Below are 18,302 nucleotides of genomic sequence, written 5' to 3'. Positions count from 1 at the left end.
AGAGTATCATACTGATAAGCCAAGTAGTGAACCTATTCAGCCTTTATCCCACCTAGTAGGACCATCATGTTAAACCCTTTTGCGCCTTACAATAAGCCATTTTCTTTCATAAAACCCCCTACCCTTTACCCAACTCCAGACAAGGAGTACAGCCAAAATCTTTATCATCCATACCCATATGTTTCGAGAATACGAGGGGCACAAGGAGGAAGAAAAGACCACAAAAGGAAGATTACAAGGAAATATCGAGGAGATACAACAACGAAGACCATCATTCATTTCAAAGTGAAAGAAGCTTGTGGAAAACAAGCATATCAAGACTAATCAAGGATATACCATCGAAGTCTTAAAAAAAAATAAAAATAAAAAAATAAGTTGAACAGAATGGATGGAAAAGCTAAGACAAAGGAAGAATTTTCTCTGCAATACAGAATTTGAAGAAATCTTCCAAAGAAAGAAGCAAAACCCTTAGTGTTTTTCTGAAACAACCTTAGAATCCTTTTTACCTTTCCTTCATAAACCAATACCCAATCCAAGTTACAACCCATGACTTATCACTACAGTATGGTACGAAGTCTAGAATAGGTGAGAGGATGCTAAAGTGAAGGACCCGACACTTCATATGTGATTGAAATTCTTTCCATGAGACTACTTTTATTCAGAAGTCTATTTTTCAAGGTAGTATGTGGGATGTTCGTATGCATTATTCTTTTCCCCACATACATGAGGTAAAATAGTAGACCATCTTCTAAGAGATTCTTTTCTGAGAGTATGACCGGTCAGAATTGAAAGTCGAGATTATCTACCTATGGTAAATCAGGGATTCTGTTTCTTGGATAGGAGAGTATAGGAGATTGACTAAGTACAAACATAAGCCTTGATTGAGAATTTTGTCAATTTTACTATCTCCCATCATAATCTATGAGTCTTTGCAAAAGAATGTAGTTAGCAATGGAGACTATCTATTGGAGTAAGCACTAAGTGGGTAAGGAATTTCTCTCTCCGAAAAAAATACTATCATTCTTGAACATGTTATTGATTGATTTTGTGGGTATATCACCTGAAAACCCTCACGAGACTATAACTTCGTCCTTTTGGGGAACTTAAAGGTTTAAAGCCTTGTTGCATATGGTAAATGCAATCGCGATGCCTGCGAAAATGAGTTAGGATTTTATTTTTGTTATTACGATGTGATTTTGATCACTTATCTATTTTTTTATCTTATTTGCTAAGAGACTAGCAAAAGGGTAGTTGGGAGTTGTGATAAGTGCTCAAAAAGTGCTATTTAACCCTCGATTATGCCTCTTGTTTAGCCATCTTAGTGGACTAATAGTGTTTATAAGTTGTGTTTTAAGATTCTACAGGTGAAAAAGAGAGTTTTGTAGAATATTAGAGAAAATGGGGTAAAACGGAGCAATTCGGAGCATTAAGGATCAAATGGAAGCCCGTGGACAATCATGGAGAAGGCCAAGGAATTGGAGCTATTAAAGATGTGACTTGGACCTATTTTAAAGCCTATTTGGAAGCCCAAGGCCAAAGGATTCGTTGCTTGGACGAAAGCCCGCAAAAGAGGATAGAAAGATGGAGCAAAAGAGGGAAAATAGACTTCTGAGTCTGAGACTCATGGATCGTGAGTCTGGACTCAATGCTCGCATCTGGGACGCATAGATCGTGAGTCCAGACGCATTACTTGAGTCTGAGACGCATGGATAATGCGTCCAGACGCATGAATCGACACTGTAGCCAATTCCTTCTCAGTTTTGGAGACGAAGTTGGACTCTGAAAGAAGTATATTTGTATTAGGAAACAAATGACAGTTTGGAATGCTTCTAGAGCTCATTGTAACCCCTATAAATAGAGGACCTAAGTGCCTCATGTAATTTGCCAATTCACTTATATTCTTGTCTCCAGAACTTGAGGCAGAGAGAGATTAATAATAAAATATCGGTTTTAACTAGCTGAGTCTTAATAAATTAGTCTTTCTAGTCTTATGTTCTTCGACTCTTCTTCTCGTTCTTCGTGTTCTTCTTTCTATATGGAAGGCTAATATTCTCCTTCAAGGGAGGAGATGAAGCCGGTGCTTAAGGTTTAATGATTCTTCTGGTTTATGGTGTTCTTCAATCAGGTTAGTTCTTTATGTTTTTAGTTATTAGTTCCATTGCCCACACCAGGGGATGGAAGTATAGATTAAGGTTTTAATTTATTACAATTGAATATAATGCTAGTTTAGGGTTTTATTTATTGCAATTGAATATTTGCTAGTAACATGCTTTTATTTATTGCAATTGAATATAATGCTAGAATAGAGTTTTATTTATTGTAATTGAATATTATACTATTATTCTCTACTTTTCTTCTAATTGTGTAGTGTTTTAGAGTAAGGGAAGTATTCCTTGTGTTTGCCTTAGATGGTGATTCATTGAATAGCTGCCCAAGCTCACATAAAAGGAAAGAAGATACTAGTAATATGAACATAGGAACAACCTTAAGTAGAGTTAATTGTTAACGATGTTTCATCCAAGAGGGCATCGGCACTCGCTCGAATGCCCGATTTTAGTCTACTTGGAGAACAACATGAAGCAAAAGGTCATTGAATTAAAAGCATTGGTGGATTTGAATATCTTGAATCTATCTCTCTCATATTCTCTCCCTATTTCCAATTCTTAGTTTTAGTATAACTTTAGTTAGTTAGTTTAGTTTAGTTTAGTTTAACATTAGAATCTACAATATCTATAATAATAGTTTTAATCCCTCAAACCCCTTTCCAATCCGGGTCCTTCATATAAACATACACTTAAAAGTGGAACGATACCTTACTCATCCTTTACTTATTGAGGGATAATTAGGTTTTGATACGCTTCTATTTTGTTCAACGACCATCATCTATCTACATTACCCATACACCATACATACACAAAAAGAGGCAGTGTCAAATGGCGCTGCTGCCGGGGATATAATTAATTGTAGCACCAAGAAAGGCAGTGTCAATGGCGCCGTTGCCGGGGATATAATTAATTGTAGCCCCAAGAGGAAGTGTCAATGGCGCCGCTGCCGTTTTAAGTTGTTTATGTTTAAGGTTTTCTTTCAAGATTAGAATTTTGGATCTTGAGGTAATTTTAGCCGCATCATCCATCCTTTTAAGAAAGAAAGAAGCTTGAAGGACATCTCAAGACAAGATCTACCATCCGGTTAGTCGAATCTTCATTCTTTTATTGCTTTCTTAGTATAGTTGCATCATAGTTTAGTTTTATTGCTTTCTAGTATAATTGCATTTAGGACCTTTTCAACAATTGAAGTTGTAAGCCAAAGACACAAAATATCAAACTCTAGTGTTTCTTGTCGAATCTTGACAAACGGACTATCGTCGTGGGCCATGGTACTTAAGCAATCCAAGTGATTCACCATAACCCTAGAAGAGGCGACTTTTTAGACAACCGAGATAGATACTAGCTGCAAAGCCCAACCAAGTTGAAGGAAAGTAGTTTTGCATATTAGTATAATTTAGAATAGTTGCATATTAGTTTATTTGCATTCAAGCATAATAGGATAGTTTTCATCATCTTCGCGATAGTAAGAATACTAGCAGATTGATATAATGGCCTAAGCGAATGATGATGGAGGTGTTTTGGACACCAATAATCCCCGGAAGCTATCCCACCCACGCAAGCCACAACAGAGGAAGAAATTGGCGATTTCTATTAAGCCAATCATCGAGACCCACTTGGAAGTATTGTTTTTCGAGAGACGAAGCTAACCGGTTTGAACTTAGAGCATCAAGTAATCTCTATGCTTAGAAGTTCAATGGTTTGCATAATGTTGACCATATGTTCACAAGAACAAATTTCTATCGATCCTCGAGAACTTTCAAGAACCGAATATCAAAGATGAGAGTATCAAGTTGATTCTTTTTTCCGCCTCACTAGAAGGTAAAGCATTTGAATGGTTAACCGCGGTACCGATCAATTCAATAGACAATTGGGAGAAGTTGAGAACAAAGTTTATGAACAAGTTCTACCCTTTGTAGAGCGGATGCCATCGCGCAGCCAGCCATCGGCAATTTCAAAAAGGAAGGTGGTGAAGAATATCATCAAAGCTGGGAGAAATTCAATAATCTGCTAGTCTCATGTCCACATCATGGATATGACAAGAGCACACTGGCTCATTTTTTCTATCGAGCACTCTCGATGATGAACAAGCAAATGATACAGTCAATGCACAAAGGCAAGTTTACATCGATGGATGGAGAGGAAGCTTACAACTTTCTCGAGAATTTAGCTAAAGAAACACAACAGTGGACTACTAACAACGAGGATGTCACTAGCATGGAGGGGGAGCCAAAGCAATTTGGTTACCAAGCACATGAACAATCAGATCAAGAACTGAAGTCTACATTGGCCACTGGCCACCAAAGATTGAAACTCGAGTAAGAAATTTAATGGGTTCTCTATGAATCCCTCCAAGTTCAACAAGTCTCAAGATAAATCTCTCCCGGTCATGCAAGCTAGCCAATCGCTGCGAAGTCTGCTGTTGGACACTTCCCATGCAACTCTAGAATGTCCGGTTACTATCAACATGCATCAATTGGAGAGTACAATATAAACTCATTTCGAGAGGCCCAACCAAGTGGTAATAACTTTCAAGGTAATTATTGGTGATGAGAATCTTTGGACCCCTAGGTTCTCAAGATCAAAGTTATATTCCACGGACAAGTCAAGTTTCACAGTTGGTCCTCAACAACAATTATACTCTCAACAAAATTCCAATACAAGTGGAGAGTTAGTGCCTTATCCTAGGAGAAATTATGCGCACCGCCAACCCACGGAGAATGCAATTACTTTGCTATCACAGAAAAATTAGAAGTTTGAAAGTGTTCTAGAGCTTATTGCGCAGATCTCATTTCAATCTCCGGCAATCTCGGGCAAGTCAATGTTCTAGAATGGAGTCTCTAGAGGCTAAGGTCGACAAACTCACCTTCGCTTTGTCTCAGTAAAGACACAAGCCACTCAACCTAGCTTATTGGAACCAATATTGAAGAGTGAAGATGTATGCCACATTGGGACAACTTCTAGTATTTATCACCTCCATGATCATGTTAGCTCTCGGTTACTACTCTCGATCGATTGAAGATAGACAACAAGGTTGACTTACCTTCTCATGATGACATTCTACAGAAAGCAATCGGTCAAGATTTCAAATAAAGTTCAAAAGGAAGGGGAAATCCTTTCCACTCCCATTTGTCAAGATGACCAAGACAAGATATGCAACAATGCCAAGAGAAAGAAAAGGCACATACGTCGATGTGTTTGTACCGAAGGCACCTTTTTCCTATATTTTTTGCTCAAAGCAAAAAAAGGACAAGCAATTTTTAGAGATGAAGGAGGCATTTGAGAAAGATAACATCAATATCCCCTTTCTCAAAGCGATCAAGCAGTTGCCATCATATGCCAAATTCTTGAAGGATGCATGCAACATAAAGAGAAGTACTCATGTTCCAAAGCGATTCTAGCTGGACAAACAACATCTATTATCCATCAGCAAGCTCCAGTCAAGCTCAAAGATCCAGGAAGACCTACAATATCATGTAGGATAGGAGAAAAATTCACGGGTAATGCTCTTTTAGACCTTGGTGCTAGTGTTAATCTCTTGCCATATCATGTGTACCAAGCGTTGGGCCTGGAGAACCTAAAGCCTACAAAAGTCAAATTAAAGTTAGCTGACCGTTCTACCAAGATTCCCAGAGGCATAGTTGAGGATGTTCTTGTTCAAGTAGCCGATTTCTACTATCCAGTGGATTTCATTGTGATAGACACCCAGGAAGCCTTTGATAAAATTCCAATTATTCTAGGCCGACCTTTCCTCATTACCGCGAAAAGCTTTGATAAATTGTCGGTGGTGAAATGAAGATCAACTTTGGTAAGATGTCCATGGACATAAATATCTTTCACCTGTTGCATAAGGATTGTGATGAAGCCGAAGGTGGAGAGGTGTACTTCCTTGATAGCATGATACAAGAATTAGTCCCATTCGAAGATACAATTGAAAGTGCTCAATCTACAAAAAAGAATGATGAACCTGAGAACCACACCACAGAGGCGTTACTAGCCATGTTCTTAGAATCTCTGCAGAAAATTCAGGATTTAAGTGAGCAGAATGGAAAATTGGCAGAGAGACTATCATACCTTGAGAAAATGAACTCTACATTTCAGGATGAACAACAGACTTCTGCCCAGAAAAATCAGTTACTAGAGAATCAGCTTAAAGAAGTTTTGGAAAAACAACAGAATCTAGAAACTGAAATGAACCTTCTAAAGCAGAAAGTGGACCATATTGATAAGGAGAATTGCACTGTTGAAGCTTCTTCTACACCATCATTGTCTGAACAAGAGAAGTATGTGAACCAGTCTACTGCCCACCCTGAGCATAGTCAGCCAGACATCCATTATCATCATCGTGGTGGTAAAGGGCACATCGGATACTATTGTTACGTTAGAAAGAGAGATTTTTCGTCAACCTACACGCGGGGAACCACAAGGCCTATCACACAATCATCGGACCTGAAATAGTTCAAGGTAGAGAAGCAACTTCACCAACAATCTTTCCAGCATATCAAGGAGTATTTTTGATGACCCACAAGGTGAGACCTCCTCGCCCTCCAAACATTCATCAGATTTGGGTGAGAAAATCTAATCTCCTCACTCCAAATTGATAATGCATGATATAAAGTCTTGAGAATCTGACTTTAAAAGACTCACATTACATCTTAGGGATCTGACGTAAAAAGACCTAAAATTTCGGCATCAATGGTAATATCCTGCCTTTTTCTCATTCATTTCATTTACTTCTTTATACATTGAGGTCAATGCATGCATAAGTAGGGGGAGGGTGTACTTGATAAATGAATTTTGAAAATTAGTTTTCAAAAACAAATATATTTTGGTTTCTATATCAGTAGCATGAGAAAAAATGAATTTTAATGATGAGTCTGGGATATATATTCTATACTGCTTAGTGTTGAGTTTGATAGATAGTTGATATTATTGATTTCATTACCGCTTAGACTATTTATTATGCTCGGACATAGTTCTTATTGATAGAATTCTTTATCAAGGCACCACCATAATACTTGGTCAGTTTTGTGTACTTTTGCTAGAAGAGAGATTTAAACCCCTAGTAAACTGGAAGTAGAATTTTTAGACTTAGCCCTTGAGACTTGAGCTTTATACCCATTCTTTGGAGAGTTCTTACGAAAAATCCGAGTCTTAGTGACTCAACATCTTTCAGTTCTTTATGTCATTGTAATATAGTCTCATTATTCGTTGATTTGGTTAATCACGAAGTGACATCAACTGGGGAGATAGCCATTAGGTCTTGTAGTCTATTCAAAAGCAGTATCATCTCGATAAGTCAAGTAGTAAACCCATTCAGCCTTTATCCCACCTAGTAGGACCATCATGTTAAACCCTTTTGAGCCTTACAATAAGCCATTTTCTTTCATAAAACCCTTTACCCATCACCCAACTCCAGACAAGGAGTATAGCCAAAATCTTTATCAGCCATACCCATATGTTTCTGAGAATACGAGGGGCACAAGGAGGAAGAAATACCATAAAAGGAAGATTACAAGGAAATATCAGAGAGATACAATGAAGTCCATCATTCTGTTCAAAGTGAAAAAAAAGCTAGTGGAAAACAAGCATATCCAGTACTAATCAAGGATATACCACTGAGCTTTTAAAAAAAAAAAAAAAAAAAAAAAAAAAAAAGCGAAAGAATGGATGGAAAAGCTAAGACAAAGGAAGAATTTTCTGCAATACGTAATTTGAAGAAATCTTCCAAAGAAAGAAGCAAAAACCCTTAGTGTTTTTTGAAACAACCTTAGAATCCTTTTTACCTTTCCTTTATAAACCAATACCCAAGCCAAGTTACAACCCATGACTTATCACTACAAGATGGTACCTAAGTCTAGAATAGGTGAGAGGATGCTAAAGTGAAGGACCCGACACTTCATATGTGATTGACATTCTTTCCATGAGGCGACTTTTCTTTCGGAAATCTGTTTTCAAGGTAGTATGTGGGATGTTCGTATGCATTATTCTTTTACCCACATACATGAGGTAAAATAGTAGACCATCTTCTGAGAGATTCTTTTCTGAGAGTATGATCTGTGAGGATTGAAAGTCGAGATTATCTACCTATGGTAAACTAGGGATTCCGTTTCTTGGATAGGAGAGTATAGGAGATTGACTAAGTACACACATAAGCCTTGATTGAGAATTTTGTCAATTTTTACTATCTCCCATCATAATCTATGAGTCTTTGCAACAATGTAGTTAGCAATGGAGACTGTCTATTGGAGTAAGCACTAAGTGGGTAAGGAACTTCTCTCTCTGAAAAATATTATCATTCTTGAACATGTTATTGATTGATTTTGTGGGTATATCACCTGAAAACCATCACGAGACTATAACTCGTCCTTTTTGGGGAACTTAAAGGTTTAAAGCCTTGTTGCATATGGTAAATGCAATCGCGATGCCTGCGAAAGTGAGTTAGGATTTTATTTTTGTTATTAGGATATGATTTTGATCACTTATCTATTTTTTATCTTATTTGCTAAGAGACTAGCAAAAGGCTAGTTGGGAGTTGTGATAAGTGCTCAAAAAGTGCTATTTAACCCTCGATTATGCCTCTTGTTTAGCCATCTTAGTGGACTAATAGTGTTTATAAGTTGTGTTTTAAGATTCTACAGGTGAAAAAGAGAGTTTTGTAGAATATTAGAGAAAATGGGGTAAAACGAAGCAATTCGGAGCATTAATGATCACATGGGAGGTCCGTGGACAATCATGGAGAAGGCCAAGCAATTGGAGCTATTAAATATGCGACTTGGACCTATTTTAAAGTCTATTTGGAAGCCCAAGGCCAAAGGATTCGTTGCTTGGACCAAAGCCCGCAAAAGAGGATAGAAGGATAGAGCAGAAGAGAGAAAATCGACTTATGCGTCTGGGACGCATGGATCGAGCGTCCAGACGCATTGATTGCGTCTGGGATGCATAGATCGAGCGTCCAGACGCATTGATTAAGTCTGGGACACATGGATAATGCATCCAGACGTATGAATCGACACTGTAGCCAATTCCTTCTCAGTTTTGAAGACGAAGTCGGACTCTGAAGGAAACCTATTTGTATTAGGAAACAAATGACGGTTTGGAATGCTTCTAGAACTCATTGTAACCCTTATAAATAGAAGACCTAAGTGCCTCATGTAATTGGCCAATTCACTTATATTCTTGTCTCCAGAACTTGAGGCAGAGAGAGATTAATAATAAAAGATCGGTTTTAACTAGCTGAGTCTTATTAAATTAGTCTTTCTAGTCTTATATTCTTCAACTCTTCTTCTTCTCGTTCTTCGTGTTCTTCCTTCTTTATGGAAGGCTAATCTTCTCCTTCAAGGGAGGAGATGAAGCCAATGCTTAAGGTTTAATGATTCTTCTGGTTTATGGTGTTCTTCAATCAAGTTAGTTCTTTATGTTTTTAGTTATTAGTTCCATTGCCCACACCAGGGGATGGAAGTATAGATTAAGGTTTTTATTTATTACAATTGAATATCATGCTAGTTTAGGGTTTTATTTATTGCAATTGAATATTTGCTAGTAACATACTTTTATTTATTGCAATTGAATATAATGCTAGAATATAGTTTTATTTATTGTAATTGAATATTATACTATTATTCTCTACTTTTCTTCTAATTGTGTAGTGTTTTAGAGTAAGGGAAGTATTCCTTGTGTTTGCCTTAGATGGTGATTCATTGAATAGCTGCCCAAGCTCACATAAAAGGAAAGAAGATACTAGTAACATGAACATAGGAACAACCTTGAGTAGAGTTATTTGTTAACGATGTTTCATCCAAGAGGGCATCGGCACTCGCTCGATTGCCCGATTGAAGTCTACTTGGAGAACAACATGAAGCAAAAGGTCATTGAATCAAAAGCATTGGTGGATTTGAATCTCTTGAATCTATCTCTCTCATATTCTCTCCCTATTTCCAATTCTTAGCTTTAGTATAAGTTTAGTTAGTTTAGTTTAGTTTAGCATTATAATCTAAAATCTCTACAATTATAGTTTTTAATCCCTCAAACCCCCTTTCCAGTCCTGTCCTTCATATAAACATACACTTAAAAGTGGAACGATACCCTACTCATCCTTTACTTATTGAGGGATAATTAGGTTTTGATACGCTTCTCTTTTGTTCAACGACCATACCACATCTAACACACAAAAAAGAAAGGCAGTGTCAATGGCGCCGCTGCCAGGGATATAATTAATTGTAGCCCCAAGAGGAAGTGTCAGACCCGGGCGACGAACTCTGCGCAAGGACAGAAAGTCGTAAAAATGCCAAAATCGACACCTCCACTGGACATACTAAGTGGACCCACTCTGCGGTCCCAAAGGCATGACGAGTCAGCATAGGCAGGTGGCAAGTGATGAGTTCAATTTGGTGCCACCTTGCAAGAGGAAAGACACGTACCAATTCAATGTTTGAATTGAATTGGGCTAAAAAGGCGAAAATAAAACATATAAAGACAAAACCTTATAAGCTAAAGGACAAAATTTAATACGGTTAAAACAAAACTTTGATTCTCAAAGTTTTGAACTTTTCAATTAGGTAACAAACAAACCTGATTAATTGTTAGGATTTCACGTGAAGGGTCTTCCGCCTATATATATGAGGGGGTAGCCTTCATTATTTTTCCTTCAGCATTTTCATGCTTTAGCTTCCGCCTAGTTAGTTTATTTCTTCAGTACTTACATTCTGTCATTTTCATTCCAAAGGCTTAAATCTTGTAAGTTATTTTACCCTTAATAACAGTCATTTCTTTTCTAGTTTAATTCTTGTCCTGCATTTATTTACTTAATGTATACAGCAAGTTTTATTATTCCTTCTATGACCATGAGCTAATCCCCTCGGGAGGGTTATCTTTGCTTCGTGTAAAAATCGGATTGACTTTTTAATATTCTAGAGTCACTACTTAGGAATTAGGCTTAGATTTGACATCCAGTCCCAAAATGACTGAGACTGTACAAAGTTGGACTGCTGATGCTCCAGAACAGTCTCGCGCGCGACTCTCTGGTGTCAGATAGCTCTCCAATTCGTCCAGCTGATGTGAAATCGAGCCAGGAGTTGAAATAATATACCAGAGATGAGATATTATTGAAACTCCTTATGCTAGTGAAATGCGACCTAGAGATGTGGGCATGCACTAGAGATCAATACTCGACGTCGTCTCCGAAAATGAGACGAATTAGAGATGTAGTGATGTGGTAATATAAACTGTTGAAAAATGATTCTCGCATGAGTATGACTAACTCTCTCCCTGTTTCTCTATTTTTGTTTACCTACATATAATCGCCGTAGTAATTTACATTATTTGCATTACCGTTAATTTAATTAAAACCAACTAAAAAGAAACCTAAAAATCCTACTCACCAAAAGTTGTGATTCGGTTGTGAACCTATCCAGAAGTAAGGTTTTGGGATCGATCCCTTACTCGACCTATTCTACCAAAACCCCGTGAGTAAAGGTAACTTGACTAAAAGCGTCGACTATCACGGACGTTGGACTTTGGATTTTGGACTTGGGTCTTTGGACTTCGGACTTTGGACTGTGGACCTCGGACTTAAGAAAATAAGTAACTGAAATCAATAAATGTGTATAAAGAGTGTTTTTATCACTGCTCACATTATCACATCACATTCAAAGGTGCCCTATTAGAAAAAGCTTTTCAATTTTCAATTTATTGGTAGATAATGATAAACTAAGAGCAAACCTCTTTAATTTACTGTAGGCAGATGGCCTACTTCACACTGCTTGTGGGACACCAAATTATGTTGCTCCAGAGGTATTTTTCTGGTTCTATGCTGTTTAATCATGAATTGGTTTTCACTATTGCATCTTATGACATTTTGTATTTTTCCTAGGTGTTTTTCTTATATTAGGTTCTTAATGATTAAGGTTATGATTGAAGAACAGCGGATATATGGTCCTGTGGAGTGATTCTTTTTGTTCTTATGGCTCGCTACTTGCCTTTTGACGAGTCAAATCTAATATCTCTGTACAGAAAGGTGACTACTTAAATATGATTTCCTTCCCATCTCAATGTTAATATTTGATCAGAGAAGTGATGCATGATCTAGTTCACTGAAACTGCAGATTAACAAGGCTGATTTTACGTGTCCTTCATGGTTTTCGTCTAGCGCAAAGAACCTAATTAAGCGCATCCTTGACCCCAATCCTCTTACTGTAAGTTGTCTCCACTCTCGATAAAGCTTCTTCCACGCTAGTGGTTTTATAGTTAAACTTCTGACCACAAGCCCAATCTTTGAGCTCGTTTTGTACTGAAATCAGCATCGTAGATTTGATGTGCTTGGCTTTTCTATAATGTTACACCTTTTTATGTTCCCCAGAGAATTACAATCCCTGACATACTAGAAAATGAATGGTTTAAGAAAGGGTATAGACCACCAGACTTTGAACAAGGAGAAGACGTAAGCCTAGATGATGTTGTTGCTGTATTTAACGACTCAATGGTATGATCGCTAATTTCTGATGAATTGAGCCCTTATGCTTTGTTTTTTTTTTATTTCTCGTGCTCAATGGTGTTATTGTAACTGTAAGAGTATGATTCTGTTCACCAGCCACTATTCAAAACAACCAGCAGCATGACTGTTTCCCTTTGCAATTTATTGAGTTTGTGCTGGTGAAAAAAGAAAGACTTATAATGTATCTCGTCCTTTCTTTTCGAAGACGGAACCTTTAAAAATGATTGAAGAGTGAACTTGTTATTGGGATCTTTAATTTTAATGTGGCACTCCATTTTGCAGGAATATCTTGTAACAGAAATGAAAGAAAAACCCGTATCAATGAATGCATTTGAGTTTATATCTAGATCACAATGCTTCAATCTTGGAAGCTTATTTGAGAAACAAGAGGTATTTATCATTAGGTTACAAAAGATTCCCTGTTATGTGAATTTATTCATTTCTAGTTGCAACGTTGGAGTGTTGAACCTGATTTCTAGTTAGTATACCTTGCCTTTTGCTGACCAAACTTGTCAGTACTTGTGGTTAATCTAAGAAGCCATTGATACCCTAAATTACTTCATGTGATTTGAAATTGTTGTTCAGTTCAACATTATTTGCTTCTAGGAACTTGATGTAACAGGTCTGTCTTGCTTACTACCTCCCCTTTATTCTAACAGAATAGAGAAACAAATACTTTCCCTTTGATTTGTATCTTTGTGACCTGCAACTGTAAGGTCTCTTATTTTATTATGAAACTTGCAAATTAGGGTGAGTGGGGAAAGGACTTATCTCCTAAAAATTTCATTTTTCGGACTGACTAATGAATGCTCCTTTGTAATCGTTTGTTTGCACCTTCCAACTATAGGGTCTCGTCAGCCGAGAAACACGTTTTACTTCTCGGTATACACCAAATGAAATAATGTCTAAAATAGAGGAAGCTGCCAAACCTCTTGGTTTTAATGTGCACAAGAATAATTACAAAGGTAAAACGCTGCATCTTAATATGGTATATTGATAAGGACGCTTCACAAGTTATATGATTAAGCATTTTTAGCAAAATTATTTGATTAACTTGGCAATATGCCAACCATATTGCAGATGAAGTTGAAAGGTGACAAGACTGGAAGAAAGGGCCATCTTTCTGTCGCCACAGAGGTACAAAATGATTCCTTGAGCAATATGAACTATGTTCTTATCTATGGGCTGTTGCTATAACATGGTATTTACTACCTTTTCTTTTCTAGGTTTCAGTTACAATTGATGGTTGTCAAGAAAAGATTTTGCCCTTTTCTGGTCGATCGGGATTGTATATCGAGGGTTCAGTTTCTCCACCGATTTCTGGTGTTGATATAAGATTTGTAACTACAGATAATAGTGGCGATGCTCCTGATAAGCACCTAAAACTGTAATATTAAACCCCGAGGGACATAACATTTTGGTCGATTATGTGTTTAATAATCATGTAATAATTATATTTTCGTACTTTTGCAGGTTTCCGCAATTAAAATGAAGATAGTGATAAAACATGCATCAAAGTACAGGAATACGGGAACATTTGGAGTTTCCCACTCGACCCCGTGAAGCCGAAGTTTCCAAAAGAACAGAACCAGTGCGGAACGGGCCCACATATGAAGAAGCAGCAAATTTCCGATGCACAAATCGGATAAATCTAGGTGCCGACGTTGGCTAGTGAAGTTGCCAAGTACAAGAATACGGGAATATTGGGAATTCACACTCAATCCCCGTGAAGCCCAACAAAGCCTGACTAGAGCCGAAGTTCCCAAAAGAACGTAACCGGTCGAGCGTAACGGGCCCACATATAAAGAAGCAGGAAACTTCCGATGCTCAAATCGGATAAATCTAGGTGCCGACGTTGGCTAGTGAAGCTGCCAAGTACAAGAATACGGGAATATTGGAATTCCCGCCAATCCCCGTAAAAGCCCAACAAAGCGATTAGATTTGAAGTTTCCAAAAGAATAAAACCATTACAAGGCGGGCCCACATACTGAAGGCGAGGAAACTTCGGAAGCTCAAATCGGATAAATCTAGGTGCCGGCGTTGGCTAGTGAAGCCGCCATAGAGACCGGCGGCGATTTAACTCGTGCAAGGACAAAAGTAGTAAAACGCCAATTTCGCGCCGATTGGACACACTAAGTGGACACACTCTGGGGCCCCGAAGGCATGATGAGTCAAAGATAGGCAGGTGGCAAATGATGGTTTCAAATTGATACCACCTGGCAAGAAAGAAGACACGTAACAATTCAAACCAGGTGGTTTGAATTGAAATTAGCTAACTGACGAAACTTTAAACAGCTAAAAGACGAAAAGATAAACATATCAAAACAAAACTTTGATTCTCAAAGTTTTGAACAAATAAACCAACTCTACCGCCAAAAGCAAATTAAAATCATTCACGGATGGTCATCCTATGATGCCTATAAATATGAAGGGTTCGCGCTTCATTATGAGGTCTTCAAAGATATTAATGCTTTAGCTACGTTTAGTTTTTCTTGAAGACTTACCTTCCGCCATTTTATTTTCAAAGCACTTAATACGATAGAAGTTATTTTACCCTTAATAATGATCATTTCTTTTCTTGTTTAATTTACATCGTCCCTGCATTTATTTACTTAATGTATACAAACAAGTTTTATTATTCTGCTATGATGATGAGCTAATCCCCCTCGGGGGAGGGTTATCTTTGCTTCGTGTGAAAATCGGATTGACTTCGTTAATATTCTAGAATCACTACTTAGGAATTAGGCATAGAATTAACATCCGTCCCAAAATGGTGAGATCGTACAAAGTTAGATCTTTGATGCTCGAGCGGTCTATGAAGCCCAAAATGTCTCGCGCCGACGACTTCTACTGGTGTCGTCGACTCTCCAATTCGTCCGGTGATGTGAACTTGTGCCAGAGCGGAGATAATATACCGGAGATGCGGTATTATTAAAACTCCTTATGCTAGTGAAATCGCGACCTAGAGATGTGGGCATGCACTAGGGATCAATACTCGGCGTCGTCTCGAAACGAGGAACTAACTAGAGATGTAGTGATTTGGTAATAAAAACTGTTGAAAAATGATTCTTGCATGAGCATGATTAACTCTCTCCCCCGTTTCTCTACATTTTGTTTACCTATATTTAATCACCGTAGTAATTTACATTACCGTTAATTTAATTAAAACCAACTAAAAAGAAACCTAAAATCCTACTCACTTAAAGTTGTAATTCCGGTTGTGAACCTATCCGAGCCCTAAGGTTTGGACGATCCCTTTACTCGACCTATCCTACCAATCCCCGTGAGTAAGGTAACTTGACTAAAACGTCGCGACTATCACTGGACGTTGGACTTTGGACTTGGACTTGGATCGTGGACCTCGGACTTTGGATCATGGACCTCGGACTTAAGAAATAAATGGCGAAAGCCGATAAACGTGTGTAAATATGAGTTTTATCAAATGCCGCGCGCCGAAGGACTCTTGACTTAACGTAATAACTGGAATACATCCATAAAAACCCTCCCTTACCTCATCATCTTTTTAATTTTCATTTACATTTACAATACTAACTCTTTACCGTAAATTTTTCTACTAACAAATAACCGTGGAGCCAAGTTTTGTTTATTTTCATTAGCACGGTCTAAAGTACTCCGTAGGGAATTTGAAGTACTAAACGCGGACAAAAGAGTCTCGGACGAGACTGAATTAGTAAGCACGCTGAAACTAACCCGGAGTATCAACACTCGGTTTTCAGTCTGAGCCACTTTCCTTTTCGATTACTCTTTTTGGGCTCTTTGGTCCTGTTTTTTCTAGTAAGCATAAGCTTGGGAGTAGTCGATCGCTATCGAGGAATCGCGGGGCCTTGGGGTTTCAAACTCTTAAACTCCTCAAACTTTGTCGAGGATATTATTTGCTATAACCTGTTTTACCTCGTATATTTGTATGTTGGAATGAGAACTCTGTGCATGTAAAGGTGGTTCGTCATCACATATTCACGTAACACAATTAATATGATTCGAATATATTTTGATATATGCGTAGCACCAAACCACTTGCTTAGAATATTTTTGTATGTGTATGTTACATCAATTCACATACACGGTATTCAATTGCATGAGTTCGTTCTTGACATTCCCCTAACTCATGTATAACTTACACATAGTTGCACGTATAGGTAATATAGATTTGCATGGGTAGACTTTCTGCGTAAACTAGTATATGTTAGTTAGTTTCTATTTTGGCATCTATCGTTTTTAATTGCATATTTCGTAATCAAGTCTCCATAATACACTAATCACGTAAATTAAAATAAAAAAAAAAATTAAAAAAAAAATTAAAAAAATTAAAAATTAAAAAAAATCATAGTAATTAAAAAGTTCATCTAAATCATCTTAATAACACCTCGCATAATACACCATCATAAATCATCATCCTATTCCATCAGTGCCTAGGAAACTTGAAAAAAATTGAGGTTGCCTAATTAAGGAACGTGCTAGCACGAACAACCTCCCCTCAATTCTCTCGGGTAACAAGGCTGGAATATTCACACGTTATCCTAGCTTCCCCGCCGAAGTTAGCAAATTTCCGGGAAGGCGGCTTCAACTTCCTCCTTCCTAACTTCTAAAAAAACTCCAGTCATTATTCGTTCCTTATGAGCACCAAATTAAAATTCATTTTTGTTGAGACTACGGGTCCGGTAAACATAAGGAATTAGAACTTACATATCATCGTCGAAAATACAAGAAACAACTGTTTATGTTATCTCCTAGGCATAGTTCCTCCTCCAGTAAATCAACCTCACAAACATCTCCGTTTCCATTATCTCCTTTAATTATGGTGAAGAAAATCTCGCGATCGAAAACCCTTTTCGATTTCTATCTTCGCCTTTACAGAAGGACACGCTTCTGCATTAAACTCGATCGCGATTGTAGGTGATTTTCGTATTCCGCCAAACATTTTCGGTATGTTACCTGTTTACCATGGTTTAGACCATGAAAAACCGCATAATCATCTTCGCCGGATGCAACAAATAGTCACCACTTTTCGCCATCCAACCGTTACTAACGAACAAGTCTTGCTTTTAGGTTGTTTCCCTTCACCTTAGTCGATAAAGCTTCGGTTTGGCTCGCCCGGACAAGCGCCGCCAATCCATTGACACATGGGCCAAACTTGTTCAAGCATTCATGATAAAGTTCTATACTCTAAGAAAACTACAGAAATGCTTCAAAAGATTCAATTCTTTCGCCCGGTACCCCGTGAATCCTTTTTGCGTGGAGGCGATTTATCGATCTACTTCTCGAATGTCCCCATCATCAACTTCGACCGCGTATTAGTCCGTTCATTCTTTAATGGTCTCTCGACCATCAAAAGGAAACATTAGATATCATGAACGGCGGTTGTTTCATGGACAAGGGCGCCATCTTGAAGCATACACTTTTCTTGAGAAACAGGCCTCAATGGCAAGCACCCATTGGGGAAACACTGATTCTTCTAGATCTTCTAAAGACACTCCTACCAAAGTTACGTCTATGTTCGAGGTCAAACCCGATCCGGAATTAAAAACTCTAATCGAGTCCTTAAACAAAAAGGTCGATGCTCTTTCGGTACAAGTAAATGAACAAAACCCAAAACGGTCATGGGCCAACGCTTCCCCATGCCCTCTTTGCTTAAGTCCTGAGCACGCCGATTCTTATTGTCCTTTGGTATACGAGTGTCCTCCCCA

General features: G+C 38.0%; 1 protein-coding gene across 1 annotated transcript in view; it reads left to right on the top strand.

Moving 5' to 3' along the window:
* LOC147514309 (CBL-interacting serine/threonine-protein kinase 9-like) overlaps window positions 1–13,963 on the top strand; it is a 78,816-nt gene extending 64,853 nt beyond the window's left edge. The window contains exons 4-9 of the mRNA XM_086594365.1: window positions 11,844–11,897; window positions 11,995–12,120; window positions 12,209–12,298; window positions 12,880–12,987; window positions 13,445–13,734; window positions 13,824–13,963. Of these exons, the coding sequence (XP_086450491.1) occupies window positions 12,067–12,120; window positions 12,209–12,298; window positions 12,880–12,987; window positions 13,445–13,594 (402 nt within the window). The 5' untranslated portion in view covers window positions 11,844–11,897; window positions 11,995–12,066 and the 3' untranslated portion in view covers window positions 13,595–13,734; window positions 13,824–13,963. The remainder of the gene's footprint in view (window positions 1–11,843; window positions 11,898–11,994; window positions 12,121–12,208; window positions 12,299–12,879; window positions 12,988–13,444; window positions 13,735–13,823) is intronic.
* Window positions 13,964–18,302: the final 4,339 nt, after the last annotated feature.

This window comes from Coptis chinensis, chromosome 2 (genome assembly GCF_015680905.1).
Source record: "Coptis chinensis isolate HL-2020 chromosome 2, ASM1568090v1, whole genome shotgun sequence".
Taxonomy (NCBI): Eukaryota; Viridiplantae; Streptophyta; class Magnoliopsida; order Ranunculales; family Ranunculaceae; genus Coptis; species Coptis chinensis.
The sequence above is the reverse complement of the archived record's forward strand: the minus strand, read 5'-3'. Positions and strand labels throughout refer to the sequence as shown.